The sequence below is a fragment of the Thamnophis sirtalis genome, unplaced genomic scaffold, assembly GCF_051295495.1.
Source record: "Thamnophis sirtalis isolate CommonGarterSnake01/CBP01778 unplaced genomic scaffold, rThaSir2_p1.2 scaffold_8, whole genome shotgun sequence".
Lineage (NCBI taxonomy): Eukaryota > Metazoa > Chordata > Lepidosauria > Squamata > Natricidae > Thamnophis > Thamnophis sirtalis.
In genome coordinates this window covers 67,435,466-67,455,130 of record NW_028261388.1, presented here as the reverse complement: position 1 = coordinate 67,455,130, position 19,665 = coordinate 67,435,466, and the positions used below count along the sequence as shown (strand labels likewise).

The 19,665-nt window shown below is 42.3% G+C and overlaps 1 protein-coding gene across 1 annotated transcript in view; it reads left to right on the top strand.

The window, feature by feature from the left end:
- The first annotated feature begins 48 nt into the window (after positions 1-48).
- Positions 49-19,665, top strand: part of KAT14 (lysine acetyltransferase 14) — a 53,490-nt gene continuing 33,873 nt past the window's right edge. Inside the window, exons 1-4 of the mRNA XM_087721833.1 lie at positions 49-304; positions 4,970-5,088; positions 12,800-12,921; positions 17,188-17,369. Of these exons, the coding sequence (XP_087577959.1) occupies positions 49-304; positions 4,970-5,088; positions 12,800-12,921; positions 17,188-17,369 (679 nt within the window). The remainder of the gene's footprint in view (positions 305-4,969; positions 5,089-12,799; positions 12,922-17,187; positions 17,370-19,665) is intronic.

Genomic DNA, 19,665 nt, shown 5'->3' with positions numbered 1-19,665 from the left:
AAAGAAGAAAACATTTTTATATAGTGAAAATAATTCTCCATAGGCATAATGGATAAAAATGCATACATGAGTGACATGATGACTTGTCATGATGATGAAGCTACAAGAACATCTCCTTCAGAAGGACTGGAAGAGGGGGAAGTAGAAGGAGAGACTCTTCTTATAGTAGAATCTGAAGATCAGGCATCAGTGGATTTGAGCCATGATCAAAGCGGGGACTCTATGAATAGTGATGAAGGAGAAACATCCTGGGCAGAGGAGATATCTTATTACTGTGAAAGATGTCAAAAATGGTTGCCAGCAAGTAAGACTTCTTAATTATTTATATTGTGTCCTTTGTGAATTTGAGTTTCTCAAACTCGCAGTTATTACTCTGTTTTACACATAAGCACACTTGTCCATGTAGTATTCAGTTCTACCCACTTGGTGTTTTTTAGAAATGATCAATTAGCTTTCTATGAACTCTAGAAACCTGGAGATATAATACTTCTTGAAGTAAACAACATTGAAATCGCTTATGCTTGCTTCAAAATAAATGACACAGTTCCCGATCCTCTTAAGACACAAATAAATTGTTGCATAGCAAATTCATTTTAAAAAGCCTTAAACATATATTAGCTATTTGAACTTATTTTAATCAACAATTCTTTGTTGCATGGCTGAGAAAATACCTGCATTCTATGAAAAGCCGTTGAAAAATTCAAGGACTACAGTGTTTAGATGTTCAGAAAGATTCAGAAAAGCAGCAATCACAAACCATTCCTTTCCTGTATTAAGAATATTCTATGAAGTCAGGGCCTTCAAAATAATCATTTAATATTTATTTGTTAATTTTTATGTAGACATGCAGTTTCCTTCAGGTGTTTAAATTGGCTTGCATTTCCCTTAATTCTTATCACAACAATCCTATGCCCAAAGTTACCCAAATGAGTTTACACAGTTGAGGAAAACTTGAATCAGGTACAATACCTTAATTAATAATTAGTATCTCTCCCAGCCTCAAGGTAAACAAAGTTGGAAGACAGACAACTTTTCAGACAGACAACTTCTTTTCCCAATTTAATAATTTTTATATGCATTATCAAGCAAAATCAAACATAATGCTTTCTATTCAGGAGGCTTATAGAGTGCTCCTGGGAGCTGGTGAGGGCAGAAATGAGAAAAAAAAAATTGCCCCCAGCCCCCAGGAGCACTCTATAAGCCTCCTAAAGGCTATTTATGGTCTTTTTGGTGTGTGTGGGGGGGACGGGGGACGGGCGTGTTTTCGTTAGGTCTGCAGAGTGCAAAACCTTTTTTTAAAAATTTGCTTCTTCAAAATCTTGGTCGTATACTCCGAAAAATACGGTAAGTGATGATTGTTGACTAGAAAAAAGGCTGCTGTAGTTTTAACTGTATAAATAGCATTCACATTACAGCAAAACGGTATGTACAAAATGCACACATCCCACCTAGAAAAAAAATGACCCAAACTAACATAGAGCCTTTGTATTTTTAAATGTACCCTGAAACTTAATACTGATAGAACAGAACACTGATGGCTAACATTTTTGTTGTTGGGTGCCAAAAATGTGAGCGAGCACACGCGATAGCACGTGTGTGTGCTGGCACCCATAATGCAAAGCGTGCCCCACATGTGTATGTGCACACAACATCCCCTCACGCTACCCCCCACGCGCACCACACTGCTCACCTCCAAGCTGAGTTTGGTATTTCCCCAGGGGAGGCAGTTTTTGCCCTCCCCAGGCTCCAGGAAAGCCTCTGGAGCCTGGGGAGGGTGAAAAATGGGCCCAACGGGCCTACTGGAAGTTCAGAAACGATCCATTTCTGGCTTCCAGAGGGCCGCTGGGGGAGGCCGTTTTCGCCATTAATAATCTTATGGTTCAGGAAGCCATACTTTGTACTAGGCATTTACTACAGCATTTCAATTTCAATCAGAATAGAGCTGGAAGGGACTTTGGGGGTCTTCTAGTCCAAGCCCCTGCTCAAGGAGGGGACCATTTCAGACAGGTGGCTGTCAGTCTTTTCTTAAAAATGTCCAATGATGAAGCACCTACAACTTATAAAGGCAAGCTGTTCCACTTATTAATTGTTCTCACTGTTAGGAACTGTCTCCTTAATTCCAGATTGCTTTTCTCCTTCATTAGTTTCCATCCATTGTTTTTTGTCTTGCCTTCTTGTGCTTTGGAAAATAAGTTAACCTTCCCTCCTCTTTGTGTCAGTCCCTCAAAATACCGGAATACTGCTATCATGTCGCCCTAGTCCTTTTCTCTAGGCTATCCATATCCATTTCCTGCAATTGTTCTTCATATGTTTTAGTCTCCAGGCCTTTAATCATCTTAGTTGCTCTTCTTTGCATTTTTTCCCCCCAAAGTCTCAACATTTTTTGTAATGTGGTGACCAAAATTGAATGTAGTATTCCAGATATGATCTTATGAAGGATTTATAAAGTGGTATTAATGATTTTGATTCTATGCCTCTGTTTATACTACAAAGGATTGCATTAGCTTTTTTGGCTGCTGCCGCACACTTCTGGCTCATGTTTAAGTGATCGTCCACTAGGGCTCCAAGGTCCTCACAGTTACTGTTTTTGAGCCAGGTTTTGCCTAATCTGTATTTGTATCTTTGGTTTTTCCTGCCTAGGTATTTTCTTCTCCACATTTAATTTCATGTTGTTTGATGGGGTCCATTGTTCAAGTCTGTCAAAATCTTTGAATCCTGAGCTTGTTTTCTGGGATGTCGGTATTCCTTCCAGCTTAGTTTTATTGGCAAATTTGATTAGTTCCCCTTCAATTCCCTCATCTAAATCATTTATGAAGATATTGAAGAGTACTGGGCCTAAGAACCTTGTGGCACCTCACTGCTTACTTCCATGTAGTTGTAGTACCATTAGGGACAACTCTGAGTACAGTTTGTCAGCCAGTTATATATCCATCTGGTGGTGATGCTGTCTTTACCACATTTTTCTAGTTTATCAAGAAGTTGATTGTGGTCTACTTTATCAAATCCCTTGCTGAAGTCTAAGTATACTACCTCCACAGCATTTCGCTGGTCTACTAATTTAGTCACTTTGTGAAAGAATTAAATAAGATTGGTTTGGCATAATCTGCTTTTAACAAACCTGTTCTAATTATAACTTTATTTGTTTCTAGATGTTTGCAGCTCTGTTTTGAAATTATTTTTTCCAGTTATCTTCCCAGGTATTGATGTTAGGCTGATTGGCCGGTAGTTTTCTGAATCTGTTCCCCACCCCCCACCTTTTTTGAAGATGGGAACCACATCATTAACAACACTTACTGTGAGCACAAAAAACCACCGCACATATTAATCTTTAAATTAGCTGCTGGAAATACAAAGTACAAATTGCGTACATTCCTCTCACCCATCTATAATTTAATTGCATCCACTGGTGTACATTTCTGCCTAGTACATTATTTTAGAATATCTATAATTTTGCAGAAAGGCTGACTCATGTAATTGGGAGAGAAACAGTTAAGCACTATTAAGAATTGCCTTCTGTCTGACCGTATGGTTAACTCTTTCTATCTTCATGCTTCATACCAGGATTTCAAAAAGTTAAATCAGGAACAGCAAGAACATGATCAATTAATTCTAGCTTAAGTGGGCAAAAGTTTGAAAAAAGTACAAGCCAAGGAATAACAGCTCAGTCACATGCTTGGACACTTTAAATACTTATGTTTTTTTCTGAAATTGAAAGAAAGTAGCATTATTTGTTCTGATTTTAGTGTAGCACTCCCAAACAAAAGTATTTGGTTTTGAACATGTAACATCAAATAGCTATTTTCAGGATGGAATCTTTTATTTGAAATGTTTTAATTAGCATGTAAATATTACATAAATATTCCATAGTAGCATCTAGTATGTTTTCTAGTATTCTATTAAGAAGACAGTAACAGATGCCAAGATTTCTGTTTGAGGGCCATTCTATGTCTATTTGTTATATTTTACTCTCAGGTACCGTATTTTTCGGAGTCTAAGAGGCACCAAGGTTTTGAAGAGACAATTTTTTTAAAAGAAAGTTTTTGCACTCTGCAGACCTCAAAAAAAGGGCATGAATAGCCTTTAGGAGGCTTGTAGAGTGTTCCTGGGGGCGGGGCAGGGGGGCAAAAACAAGCAAAAAAACCCAATTTTTCACAAAACAGGCCCATTTTTGGTAAAAAAAACTGGGGGGCATTAGGAAGCTTATGGAGTGTTCCTGGGGGCTGGGGGGGGCAAAATTGAGCAACAAATGGCCCATTTCTGCCCTCCCCAGGAGCTCTCTGAAAGCTTCCTACAAGCTATGCAGAGCCATTTTGGTGAAGGGGGTGGGGTTTCAGGAGGCCAAAAATGTTGTATTCAGTGTATAAGATGCACCTAGATTTTCAGTCTCTCTTTTGAGAGAAAAAGGTGCATCTTTTACGGTAATTACTTTGTGAGGACCAGTTTAGTATAATGGTTAAGATATCAGGCTAAACCCAAGAGACATTGAATTCTAGTCCCACCTTAGGCACAAAGTATATTAAAAATAATTGTTTTTCTCCATTCAATCATGTGTCACTGCCTCCAGTCCCTGGAGTTTTCTTGACAAGGATTTTCAGAAGTAGTTTGCTGCCTTCCCAGGGCTAAAATAGAGAAATATTACAATCGGAATCAAGTAATATATATGATAAGAGCCAGTCTGAGGTAGGGGTTAAGGCATCAGGTAGAGACTGGGAGACCATGAATTCTAGCCCTGTCTTCGGCACAAAGCTCATTGAGTGACTTTTAGTTAGTCACTTTCTCTCAAGCCTGCAAACGAAACAATAGCAAACCACTTTTGAAAAACTTTGCCAAGAAAATTGCAGGTACTTGTCTAGGCAACCTCCAAGAATCAGACATGATTGAACGGAAGAAAAAATACTTTATAATATAATTCATAATGAGTGACTGTTTTTTTTGGAGAAAAAAAGGACTGATTTTTATTTATTTACAGGTCACACAAGAGAACAGATCACCTATCTTAAAGGTGATAACTTTTTCAAGTTTACTTGCTCTGATTGCTCAGAAGATGGGAAGGAGCAATTTGAACGGTTGAAACTAACATGGCAGCAAGTAAGTAGCAAGCTAATTAATAAAGTTCAAATAATGTAATAATAAAATAGTTCAGATTTCTTTAAATGTTAACAGAAGAATTTGTAAAATTATTTCTTTCAACACCCTTTTCAGTAAACAATGTTTAAAATATTTCTTTTTCTTCTGTATATGTTTATTTAAAGATTATTTGAATGTAAAAATAAAATCTGTACTTAAACAAAGAACAGAAAGAAGTAAATAGTGCAAGAAAAAAGAATAAGGAGATAGCCTTTATCGCAACTATAATGAAATTTAGTGATTCTTCACCTCTAAGGTTACAGACATTTTTTTCTATCACTTTTATCCCATCTCTTGTCTATAAATAAACCCATAAAACTTTCATTTATTCAGCCATGATGTCAGCAGGTCTGTAAAGAGTTGCCATATCTCTTTACAAAACAAGGTATGTCATATCTTGTTTTAATCTTGATCAAATCAACCAACTTTATATATATCTTACTTTCACTTCTAACAGCCTTAATTTTTAAATCACTCAAATATTGTTGTAGGATTCAATTTCTCTTCATTTCCTTTTTGTCCCATTAGACAGAATTTTTCAATACTTTTAACAAGCCTTTTTTGTAAATCCAGTAGGAAAAAATTATCAAGGTTTTTCTTGGCTTGTCATTTGCTTTTAGTACATTATATACCGCTTCACAGTGGTTTAGAGCCCTCTCTAATTGGTTTTCAGAGTCAGCATATTGCCCCCAACAATCTGGGTTCTCATTTTACTGACCTCAGAAGGATGAAAGGCTGAGTCAACCTTCAGCCGGGGAGATTTGAACTGCCAAACTTTCCTTTCAAATTTTAAATCCTCAGCCAATTTCTTTTGTAGATTCAGTGAAACGTTCTTTTCTAAATCATTTTCTTAGCCAATGAGTTGTAAATAACCATTTCTGTTAAAAAAAATTCTATATCTGTCATTTCCTCAGTAAATGTTTTGGGCATAGTCTATCAATGCAGGTAATCCTCAAGTTATGAATGTAATAGAGCCTGCCAATTACATTTGTAACCCAAGAACTCTCTTGATTGAATCATGTTGTTAAATGAACGTGATCCCTCCTGCTTTCCCCAATGCATTTCTTAATTGAATGCACAGGTCATTAAATGAGGTATCCCAGAGTAGGGAAGAGCATGGGGGTCTAGTGCTGGAGCAGGCCACCCAAGGCATCCCCCAATCCACTGAGACAACTCATGCTTCCCTGGGGACATCACAATTGCTTTCCCCACTGGGTCTCCACAGACTAGCATCCCAGATTCCACTTATTCCTCCCCACCTTATTTCCCATGGATTACTTATTTTTTGTAGAGCTCCAGAAGAGGCTGACTCACTGGCAGAGCCAAAGTGTTTTATTCAGTTGATGGTGAAGCTGTAAGAACGTGAAATCTAAGGAAAACATTTTCACCAGTTTCTGAGTAAAAAACTTCGGCTTGGGGCCATGTGGCCAGCAGGCCTCTGGTAGTAGAAAAGACCTGGACAGGGCCACAGCAGCCTCCTGCTTCAGGACAGCTTCAGGGATTGAGGCAGCGGCGGCAGCCAATCAACAAGAAACTTGCTTCCTTTGTCTCATTAGTTTGAACTACAAGCTCCTTGTTGATTGGCTGCCACGACTAGCCTGTCAGCGGCAAGCAGGAGGCTGCTCGATGCTGGCCATACTGGACCCAAACTAAGCTTGCAGGCCCTCATGGCAGAGAAGCCGGTCTTTTATTTAGATGGGGGAAGTTGTTTTCCTTACATCTGACATTCTTACTGCTTCATGGGCTTCTGAATAAAAGCCTTTGGCTTCTTTGGTCAGCCTCTTCTGGAGCTCTTCGAAAAGTAAGTACAGTAAGTATGGCGAGGCCCGTGGAAGGCTGAACGGATCCTTGGGAGGGCTGGATCCGGTCCACGGAGGGTCCGTTTTGACCAAAAATGGGCTGGGGAAAGCCTCTGGATGCCTGAATGGGATTTCTGTTGGTCAGTCTGCCCCTAGAAACTCCATTTCAGCCGGCAGCGTGCTAGGCTAGGCCTCTGGAAGCCCAAACGGAGCATCAGAGTGGCAGATCTGCCCCTCGGAAGCTCCATTTCAGCTGGCAACATTTAGGACAAATGTTGCAGACCTCTGCGATTGTTCGTAAGGGTGTGTTTAGTATTTTGTTTATTTCAGATTCTTTAAATTTTAAGCTTATTAGTAAAATTTTCTTCACTCAGAATTGAAGTTACTCATCGAGTGTTTTCAGACTTGTCAGTCCAAAAATCTCCAGTAGTCTAGAAGTAGTTAATGAGCAATTTCTGAAACTTAGAAAGTAAGGTTTTATGAACTTAATGTTATTTAGAAATCTCTGCTGTGATTGTGAGTACGATGGCTAATCCATAGCCTCCCAGCCCTCAAACCTGCAGAAAATTACTGTCCTGTGGTGTCCTTGCAAAAAGTAACCATCCAGAGTACATGTGAGCAGCCTTCTGTCCTTTCTTTAAATAGAGAAAGTTCCAAGGAAACAGTCTACTCACTGGCTCCTGGTCTTTGCTACACCTACTGGTTCTGCTTTTGTAAAATCTTTTTATTTTAATTTTTTTAATTAAGATTATTATAATATAAATACACATGAAAATAAAGATAATGGGAAAACGGAAAGGGGAAGTAAAGGGAAAAAAATTGGAAGCTACAACTTGGATGGAATGTGTCCGTGCAAACAATTCTTAGGACCCCTAGGATGGCCCATGTACACCACTATTGTGTGAGCTTCAATGATGGCTAGTTTGATTCTGGTTCCAATTCAAAGCATTGGTAAAAGCCCTTTAAAGCCTTTTATGGCATGGCTCCAAGTTATCTGAGAAACTGTCCCACCCAATGGGATTAACCCACCCCACCTATGGTGGCAGAAAGGGCATGATGCAGACTGTGATGGTTAAGTAATTCCAGCTTGCAGAGTCCAAGAGAAGAGCCTTTTCTGCTAGGGCTTCTGCCCTTTGGAACATTGTACACTCTCAAGGTGAGATCCTCACCTGCTCTTGACCTTCCAAAGGATCCTGAAGACCTGGCTCTGCCATTTGGCCTGTTAACAAACTGAGATAAGACCACACTTCCTCTCTGTGTGCATCTTGCTCCCTACCTTGCAATCTTTATTAATTTTTAAGTCAATTTTAGTATCGATATTTATTGTTTTAATGTTTTCTCTTGTTGCTTTTTTTGGTTATAAGCTACCTAGAATTACTTCTAGGCAAGATGGGTAGCAATAAGTTTAATAAATAAAAGAGAAGTATGGAAAAAAAGAAAAGCATTTACTGTATTTTTCGGAGTATGCACCTTTTTCCCTCAAAAAGAGTTCACAATTCTCACAATGGGGAATGGACCCACAAACTTCAGTCCCAGTTTCTTAGACTTCTGAGTAGTCTGTAGGTACTTAGTGGAGAGGAAAACCCTATCCCCAATTTGGTATTCTTTTGGCATAACTCTTTTTTTATCAGCCTATCTCTTATGTGCTTGGTGAGCACATAATGCCTTACGATTAATGGACCAGATGTACTGAAGTTGTTCAATCCACTCTGCCAGGGAAGGGTCTTGCAACTTCTCCTGGGGCAGTTCCAGGATGGGCACAAAGTCCTGACCAGAGACCACTTTGAATGGGGTAAAACCCGTGCTACTCTGTATGGAATTATTATATGCGACCTCTGCAAATGGCAGTAAGTTGGCCCAGTTATCTTGTTGATAGTTTACATAGCACCCGAGGTACTGTTTTAGAACTGAGTTAGCACGTTCACAAGCCCCATTAGTCTGCAGGTGGTGGGCGGAGCTTAGACCTTGGGCGGAGCCTAACATCTTCAGGATCTCCCTCCAAAAGTGGGAGGTGAACTGGACTCCCTTGTCCAAAATAATGTGTTCAGGAACACCTATACACATGTTGAATAAATAGTTTAGCTAATGTTTTTGCTGAAGGGATCTTGGAGCAGGGTATGAAATGCACCTGCTTGGAGAACAAATGTGTAACCGCCCAAATGACTGTGTTTCCACTGCTCTCAGGTAATTCGATGATGAAGTCCATGGATATCTCTTTCCAGGGAGCATGAGGTCTAGCAATATTCTGGAGTAATCCAGATGGCTTCCCAGGTGGCCTCTTTGCAGAAGCACAAAATGGGCAACTAGTAACATAGGTCTCTATGTCCTTTTTCAAAGATGGCCACCAGAACTGCCGTTTAAGTGTAATGTCTTCACAAACCCAAAGTGTCCAGTAGCTTTCAAATAATGGCGCAGTTGTAACGTAACTCCCCTTAGCTTCACAGGAACGCACAACGTAGCCCCCACCTATGTGAGGCCATCATGAATCGTACATTAGTTTGAGTGAGACATGAACCAGTCATCAGTTGTTAGCGCTTCCTTCAGCCGCCCGGTTAGATTGGTGGATAGGTCCAGGTCAACCTTTCTCTGGGCTCTGGTAACAATAGCAATAGCAATAGCAATAGCAGTTAGACTTATATACCGCTTCATAGGGATTTCAGCCCTCTCTAAGCGGTTTACAGAGTCAGCATATCGCCCCCACAGTCTAGGTCCTCATTTCACCCACCTCGGAAGGATGGAAGGCTGAGTCAACCTTGAGCCGGTGAGATTAGAACCGCTGAACTGCAGATAAAAGTCAGCTGAAGTGGCCTGCAGTACTGCACTCTAACCACTGCGCCAACTCGGCTCTTGCAAACAACAGGAGCAGCCAATTGCTTGGAGGGGATGACCTGGCAGATCACTTCCTGCCGGGCGCTATTATATTGGGGCAGTCTTGATAGGGCATCTGCCATAAGGTTTTTTCCTCCCAGGAAGGTAGCATAGAGAGAAATTGAACCTATTAAAGTGTTGTGACCAGCAAACTTGCTTGGGCGACAACTTCCGGGGTGTGGATGGGGTGGGAGCTCATCTGAAGCCCTTTCGCTGAATGGTTCCCTGATGTCCCAATATTCCTTAGGGATTTTCTCTGACCCACAATGCTTTTGCTCACTGCAGCTGCCAATTCCTTTGTAGCTTTGCCCTCAGGTGCTTTGGAGAGTAGCTTGACTTCATCTTCTTTGTGGCAGCCCCTGAGAGACTATAAAGAGACTTGTATGAGCAGCTTGGCAAAAAAGTTTAATGAGTTAAGATTATTTCATTTTTTTAAAATAGTTCTGATAATTCAAAAGCAATTATTGGGTCATTCATAAGTTGTTTCCAAGTTTGTGAAAGTTTAGGCAACCGTAGTCTTAACAAATATTCATCTATTTTAGACATATCTAACACCTGCTTTTTATACAAATTGGAATAAAATTAAGAAAAGACTTTAATAAGCTCATCTGTTATTACATTGTTGCCTTCACAGATTTTCTCAATCATTCTCTTTTCCCTTTCCTTTCTTAGTTTATATGCCAACCATCTTCCTGGTTTATTTGCAAACTCAAAATGTCTTTGCTTCACATAATTCAGTTTTATTTGTATTTCTTGAACTGTTAACATAGACAATTGTTGTAGTAGACGTGGCTGAAATGTCTGTAAAGGATCTTGCCATTCTCCTATGCGCTGCTTGGAAAGTCCAAGCATGGGTTATCTTCTGTCTATTTGGGCAGATACTGAAAAGTAAAAGCTTTGGCCATGCCTCTTCCTCTTGGCTGAGCACAGTTTTTACTTCTCAGTCTGGCTAGAGAGATACGTTTCTTCATTCTCCATGCTTGGATTCTCCTGGGACAATTCCGGGATGGGAACAAAGTCCTGATCAGAAAGCACTTTGAATGGAGTAAAACCAATGCTACTCTGTATGGAGTTATTATGTTCAATCTCTGCAAATGGCAGTTACCTTGCTGATAGTTTACGTAACACCTGAGGTACTGTTCTAGAATCGAGTTAGCATGTTCACAAGCCCCATTAGTCTCTTTCTCTTGGCTGAGCTCAGTTTTTTCTTCTCAGTCAGGCTAGAGAGACACGTTTCTTCATTCTCCATGCTTGGATTTTTCAATTAGTGATCTTAAAAGTTTGAGACAGCAGCAAAGGAGCTATTTTAGTCTGGTGGCTCTTTCCCCCACTGAGATTAGGCGTGGCACCGTTTACAGGGATCGCTGCAGTGTTAGTATCTTTGGAGCCTTCCAAATGGCTTGAAGGAAACACTGATGCTGCTTTTCGTTCCGCGAAGGAGCACCAATTTATTAAGCCAAGCTCCACTCTATCTGGTTTTTAAGCACCTGCAGCCTGCCCCTTTGGTAGCAGGCATCACTATGCTTTGTGCATCGTCATTCAAGACCAAGGCTTCAATGTGCAAGACCGAGGCTTCTGTTCCTGATCCAGCTTGTATTTTCCTGTGGTGTTTGCAACCCATGTTGCCGGTTACCCCCATTTTTCTCTATTGCTGGCATTCACAATGAGTTCTTTTGCAATCCCTTCATTTTGTGAAGGTGCAGGCAAATTTAATTTCGGATTTACTAACCAGCATTACATTTAAGGGTGGTGTTCCCAGGCTTGGAATTTGCCCCAAATTGGAATTTCTACTAGAGTAAGAAAATTCAGAAGCACTAACAGTCAGATTGTTTTCAAAATGGTGGACCGTTCCTTGCCTGCAAGCAGCAGCCCAGCTGAACCTTCCCCCAGGCAGCAGAGGTCTTCTTCAAGGGGGCCTTCAGACTAGTCCCAGGCCCCAGATTCAAGGAGGGCCTCATCAGCTTCTGAAAAAGCTGATGAGCTTCTGCAGGCTTCTTGTGCCGAAAACTACTGACCTCCGCTTCTCAAACGTGCCAAAAAAGAGCTTAGTCCCATCGCCCCCGTCACCGCCTTGTTCTTCACGCTGGCTGCACATGCATCCCCCATGCCTGCTGTGGCAGAAGAACAGGGCAGTGACGGCAGCAGGACTGAAGCTTTTTTTTTGGTGCGTTCAAGAAGCGGAGGTTGGTAGTTTTCAGTGTGAGAAGCCTCCTAACCACCGCCTCTTTGCCAGCTGGAACTGAACCAGCAGTGGTGGCTGCAGGCTTATGGCACTGAAAAAAAGAGGAGGAGACTGCAGGCGTATTGCAACAATGGGGTGAGATGCGGGCTGGTGGGGAGCCCAGTGGAGACAGCTTAGTCCTGGATTGCCTTGCCCTCTGCCACCAACCACAGGAGGATTAAGTAAGGGCCAGAGTCTCTGAAGGAGGGGAAACGAGGTGACATGTGGCAAAGGGAGAGCATGCAGCATGCAGGAGGAGGTCCCAGGAAGGCCGGAGTTGGCGAATGGCGCCGCACCTGCATATGTGGAACTGATTGGTATAGATTGCAGGAGTGACACTGAAATACAATTTTATCATATTTTATCTATGTCTTAAATTATTGTACTTTATTCCAATTTAATTTCAGACTGTATTTTATGCCAATTTCATTTTAAATCATATTTTATGCCAATTTCATTTTAAATCATATTTTATGCCAATTTCATTTTAAATCATATTTTATGCCAATTTCATTTTAAATTGCTTTTATAAAATTTTAGTAATAATTTGTTTCTGGAACTCTGTACTTTGATATCGCCCAAGAGCTAATCAATAAAGAAAGATGAATGTTTGGGTTTTCTGTAGCTTGAGATGTAATTAAATTGGGAAATTGAACATAGAATTGCATCAGTAATTCATCTTTGGGAATTTTTAAGTTTTATGACACAAAGTTTAGAAGGTTATTATATATAAGGAGATGAATTGTTTAAGGTGTTAATATTAGCATTTCTGTTTGTAAAATAGGTTGTCATGCTGGCTATGTATAATCTATCTCTAGAAGGAACTGGTCGCCAAGGTTATTTCCGATGGAAAGAAGACATTTGTGCTTTTATTGAAAAACACTGGAGTTATCTACTAGGAAACCGGTAAATATTACTAGTAATGTATACAGTAGTATTATCATTTAAATACTCTGTTAATTTGGAAAATACACTTTCAGTCAGGAGTGGGTTTCAAAATGTTTTACTATTGGTTTGGTGGGTGTGGCTAGGTGAGGGGCATGTGACTAGGTGGGCGTGGCCAACTTGACATCACTCACATACACTTTGTCACATGAGCATACCCCAAGTCGCGCCCACCGAACCGGTGATGAAAATTTTTGACAGCTGGGGGGGGGCAGGCTGGGGCTCTTCGCTGTCTCCCAGACAGCGCTGGGGGCGAGCTGAGCAGCCTGCTCTTGAAGTGGCGACTGTGGACGATGGCCCTGGGCTCTCACTCCGTCTGCCCAGGAGACGGAGCCCAGGAGGAAAGAAACAGCAATTCAGGTAGTCCCACCCGGCATCTCTGCCAACTAGAGGTTGACCCGGGAACTCTTCAGAGGCAACGGCCCAATGGAGGAGGTAAATGCTTCTCTCGGTAGGGCAGCCGTGCTCACGGCTCATCGGCTCCTGGCCCGAAGCCTCGTGACCCCTCCCCCCCGGCCAAGAGCAGCTCACTTGTGCCTTGAGGCATCTGGTGCAGCCAGAGCCAGCCGAGTGCACTCTGCACATGGGCCGCTCCGGGAGCCCCGAGGCCTTGGTCCAAAGGCATGTACTCGGCCTGGAGGAGGCAGTGCCATATCTGTGTGCCTGTCACCATGGAAATCCGCCAGTGGCACCAGGTACCTCCCAGCGCAGGTAAGCGGGTGACCCCCAGGGGGCGTGGCGCCGCTCATGCTGGCGATCCGGAGGGCAGGGGGAATTGGCTACTGCCTCCTACCTTGGGAGCCAGTAGGGGGAGAGCCGGGCAGGGATGAAGGCAACGGCGGAGTCCGGTGCTTGGGTAGGGCAAGGTTAGCACGCTCCCAGGCACCCTGTGGTGCCTCCGCTGGCTCAGGGCACATAGGCGCAGGCAAAGGCTGGGAGGGGGATGCAACACAGGGGGGGCTCCCCACAGCCTGGCTGCAGTTGAATCCGCTGCCCTGAGCTGGTGGCACTGCAGGGTGGGGCTGGGAGTATGCTAACCTTGCCCTCCATGCAACACACGGGAGATCCTAGCTGCAGTTTACTCATGAGCATCATTGGCTGGGAGAGGCAAGGCCAATGGTGCTCACAAATAAACTTGGGCTCCTAAGTGGGATCAAGCCTCCCCGTTCATATCTTCACCTGAGGGCAGCGCTGGCAGCCACTTCCTGAAATCTGTGCTCCTCAATGCGCAGAGGCAGGAGGTGATGGTTTTGTTCGCTGCCTGCAAGCTCCAGAGGGCGAGCAGCCAAGCGAGCAAGCCAGGATCTGCCGGCTGCCTCTAATCTGCAGTTTACTCGAGCACATTTACTCATGAGCATGGTGCTCACAAGTAAACTGCAGATTAGAGGCAGCCAGTGCAGACGCTTCATCTGAAGGACAGTCAGCCTTTGGCAAAGGCGGTGCCAACTCTGCTCTGCAGCGCTGGGGACTCTGCCGGCATTTGGAGCTGCTACTCGCCATATCTTGGCCAAAGCCGTGTGGGAAAACTCCCTGGGAGTTCCAGGACGCCCTTCTGCTGCTCCTGCCGCTGCGGCTGGGATGGGGGCACTGCCGGCGACTGCTGCTGATCCTGCCGGCGCCACTGCCCTCTCCTCTCTCTGCCTTCTTCTTCCCCTGCTGCCCTCCCCAGCACGTGAAGCTTGCCGGGCTGCACCCTCCCGTCCCCGTCGCAATGCTTACCTGTATATAGGCAGGAGGAGGCAGTGGATGCACCTGACAAAGGCAAGGCAGGGCGAGTGTCCGAGCGGGTGGACCGGTTCAGGGGCGTGGTCCAGTGATCACTACTGGTTCTGTGATCCAGGCTGGCATATCACTACCGGTTCAGCCGAACTGGTCTAAACTGGTAGGAACCTACCTCTAGTTTCAGTAATATTATTTTTTTATTCTTGATAGAAAGGCCACAAGCCCTGAAATTTGCAACGCATATAAAAAAACTTTGTAAAACATAGTGATAAAGTCATCTTTTTTTTTTACAACAGTGTTATATCTAGTAGTAGTTGAAACGTTAACCAAATACGATTCAAGGAAATCTCTAATACACCAGCAATTTTGGTAAAATAAAATGCTCTCATATTTTCATAGTTATAAATCGCTTGCTTACAGCTGGCTATACTTTCAATTATTGTAACTTTCTTAAAATATATGGTACAAGAAATCTCAATATATTGGATCTCAATTCCACGGACTTAGCATGGAATGGATCAATAGTCTGCAACAGGAAATTGTATTTATGCAAATTGTCACAGGATTACTCTCCAATTTAATCAGTTTGTTAATATTTGACACCCGTTTTCCAATTAAATTAAACTGAGTTTATACTGTACTATATTTTAAAAACCACAAGGCCACATTCCATTATTAAATACACTTTTTAAAAAACAATTTTTGGTTGGAGAATCTGTGTGGAATATGATAATCACTTTTCTGCTTATTTAGGATATTAAATGATGAACTTTTATTATTTGAAGAATTGTAATGCAAGTGTCACTGATCAAAAGTGTAGAATAGCAGTAAATTGATGATATGTCGATGTCTAGCATGGATCAGCAACTAGAAATGTTCCAGAATTCCTTTTAGATAATTTAACAATTTTAATAAGCCTATAATAAGTTAGGAGTAGTTATTAAAATAAAACAAATTACAGGTGGTACACTTAACATCATTCAAGTTACAAAAGCATTGAAAAAGTAACTTTACAACTCCTTGTACTTATGATGGTCACAGTGTCCCATGGTCACATGATTGCCATTTGCACTCTTCTCAGTCAACTTCCAATAAGCAAAGTGGAGCAGTAAAATTTTATTTCATGTGATGTCTTGTTTAAAAACTGTGGGTGATTTACACAAACCTACAAAAAAGGTTTGTGGCAGTAATGTAATGTTCAATATAACAACTGCATTAATGAGAGTTGCACTTTTCAGTTGTGGTGTTAAGTGAAAAATACCTCTAGATATTCAAAAGCACATACTGTAGAATTTTAATAGATAGAAAATTAGAGAGTTCAGAAAAACATTTTTTCTATCTTTGGATTCTTGTGTATCTTTTAAAGCAGAAATCAGTGAGCTAATTGACATGTTAAAAATACTATACTATAGAACCTTGATGGCGAACCTATGGTACGCATGCTACAGGTGGCACACGGAGCCCTCTCTGCGGGCACGTAAGCCATCACCCAGCTCAGCTCCATCACACATGCGCGCGTCTCCCACCGGCCAGCTGGTGGTGCAGGAGGCAGAGTCAACTGTGCGGGGGGTTCACACACAAGGGTGGGGGGTGAGCACATTGCATTGTGGGTGTGGGCATGCGTGATAGCGTGCGCACACAATTTCGGCATGCAAGGAGAAAAAGGTTAGCTATCACTGCTATAGAAGTTAACTTCACATGTCAATTTTGATCTGAAGGTACACATGAACTAGAAGACAACAGAAATAGCTATTACAATTGATTAATGATTGTTATTGGGATTGGAATTTCCTAATCACTGCAATCATAAAGTGTGATCTCACATGACTGCGTTGGTTAGTGATGGCATACCCTGCAGTCCCTATTGCTGTCATTAAGCAGGGAATTCCCGTCTAGTGGCAGCCACCTGCACATCCTCACCTGATAGCAGCTACCCCTGGCCCCATCATACATCGCAATGCAGTAGTCACTTACCTATCCACTAGACGCCTGTGGGTTGCTTTTGACTTGCAACTTCCTGTCAGTTTCCACACTGATTTTGCTTATTGGCAGCCAGCAAGAAATTGTCAGCATTCTATGGGCACACATGCGGTGAAGTAGAAGATCCATAGGAATGATTCCCTGGGAACTTGTGCATACTATAGCCAAACTCCTCAAGAGAAACAGCTACAAGGATGCAAACAACTCACAAAAACAACTTGCACACTTCCTTTCAAGCTTCCACATTGACTGTGTAGGAAGACAGCAGACTATTTGCAACCTTAGCTGCAAATAGTTGTCAAGCACCCAGATTGCAGTGACATGACTGGGGATCCTGGGCCAATTGGAACATTGAGGCCCTGTTGTGCATACCACTTGTTTAGTACCGTCATGACTTTGAATGGTCAATGAACATTAAACAAGGATATTGAATAATGCCTGTAGTTTATAGCTTTGTGTTATAGATGTTAAAGGTGTTATCTAAAAATCCTAATGCTAAATTACTTATTCCCATTAATTGTTTAGAAAGAAGACATCTACATGGTGGAGCACTGTTGCTGGTTGCCTTTCTGTGGGAAGCCCTTTGTATTTTCGCTCTGGGGCTCAGGAATTCGGAGAACCAGGATGGTGGAAACTTGTTCATAATAGGCCCCCTATAATGAAGCCTGAAGGAGAGAAACTTTCTGTGTCTTCTCTAAAAGCAAAAGGTAGGGCTAAATGAACTGCATATAAATCTGTGTATTTCAAGATTCAAGGGAATGGAAAGGGAATGTGTGCAAACTTTGAAAAATTAATTGAGAATAAATTTTATGCATCACAAAATAAAAGAAACCAAACACAGGTAATCCTCAACTTATAGCAGTTAATTCGAAGTTACAATGGCACTGAAAAAAAGTGACTTATGACTGTTTTTCACACTTATGCAGCTTTCCCATGTGATCAAAATTGGCAACTGGTTCATATTTATGATGGTTGCAGTGTTCCAAGTTCATGTGATCATCTTTTGCAACTTTATGACAAGCAAAGTCAATGGGGAAGCCAGATTCACTTTACAACTGTGTTGCTAACTCAACACTGCAGTTATTCATTTAACACCTGTGGCAAGAAAGATTGTAAAATTGGGCAATTTTACAATTGTCTTCCTTAGCAGCAGAAATTTTGAGCTCAATTGTGGTCGTAAGTTGAGGACTACCTGTACAGAATAATGCGGTTTGAAGTGACCTTGGAGATTAGTCCAACCCTCTGCTCAGTCAGGAGACCCTATATCATTCAGGCAAATTGTTGTCCAATCTCTTTTTAAAAACCTCCTGTGATGGAGTATCCACAAATTCTGGAGGTTAGCCATTCCACTGATAATTAATTAATAGTTGGATATCTCTGATGAACTTCCATCTATTACTTTTTGTTCTACCCTCGGGTGCTTTGGAGGTCAACCCACTATTCTCTGACAGCCCCTCAAATATTGAAAGACTACTATCAGGTCACCCCACTCCTTCTTTTTGTTAGACTAGAACAGACATGTCAAATACAAGGCCCATGGACCAGATCCGGCCCTGATGTGGTTAGATGTGGTCCGCAGGGCCGCCCTTGAGACATCAAGACATCAGAGCCTTGGCCCTGACCCACCCCAGGGGTGTGCGCATAGAAGGCGGCAAGCATGTGGGGCTGGCATCCTGGTGAAAGGGAAGCACTCAGAATGTGGTCAGCCTGTGGGGCAAGACAGTCACTGGGAATGCTAACTCCTATGCTCTCTCCACTTCCTGTGCGTGTGCCCAGGGGGTGGAACTGAGGCGGTGGGGGCAGCCCCTCACTGTTACCAGAGCAGCCAGCAGTTTGGGGAGGTGAGGAGCTTGTGGGGCACCAAATTGCCCCATCAGGTTAGCCGGTGTGTCTTGTTTCATTCTGACCCAGCCATTCTGAGTCAGCCGTGCCCAGTGAGCGACATTGAACCGGCCATACCTTCCCAGTCACACCCACCGAGTCACGGTGACCCGGCTACTGCCCTTTGAGGGCAACCATAATGCTGATGTGGCCCTCAATGAAATTGAGTTTGACACCCCTGGAGTAGGCAGATATAATTCCAGATATAATGCCACCTTTGTCGTGGTAAAAGCTATTTTTAAGTTTCCTTATCTTTTCATTCTTACTAGATTCTAGATTCCTGCCAGTGTTCTTCATATGATTTAGTCTCCTGTTCCTACTCATCTCTGTTGCTCATCTCTGCACTTTTTCTAGAGCAAGGATTAGCAGTTAATTTTTCAAAGGGGCTATGTGAGATGCTGGTATTGTTGCAGAGGGCTGCCACTCTACCCTCTGCTGATGCCCTGTACTCTGCCAACACCCCCCCCCCACTCCAATGCTGATACCCCAACGATGACACAGGCCAGACAGGAACCATTGAAGGCTACAAAATGCCCAAGTCTATTCTAGAAAATCAACATTCTTTTTTGTTGTAGTCAAAGCTGGATGCAGTAGAACATAGAACATACGAGCTTGAGCAAGAGATCCTATAACATTTCAGGCAAGTGGCTGTCTAGTCGCTTTTTAAGTTCCAAGGGTGTATTCCAAGTGTTCAAATGTCAAGATTCTTCTGGATCTCGAGCCTATTTCCACAGTTTGTTGTTGTTTGCAAATTTGATGAGTTACCCTTCAATCCCCTTATCTGAATCATTTATAAAGATATTGAAGATTACTGGGCCTAAGACAGAACCTAGTGGTATCCCACTATGTGGTTGGTCAGCCAGATACTTAAAATACATTTTCCATTCTTAATATCAGTTAGATTTATGCTTGAGACAAAATAGGCTTTGGAGGTGAAGAGTTAGTGCTTGCTTGTTTAGAAGAACCTGACTTTCTTCATTTCATTTCTTCAGGTTCATCTCACAACCTATTCAGTGATTCCACTTGTCTTTCTTTCTTTATATCTTTGTTTTTCTTCTGTTTTCATAATTCTTCCTAGCATCTTCTATATGTTTTTTCTCTTATAAGTTACTAGTAAAACAG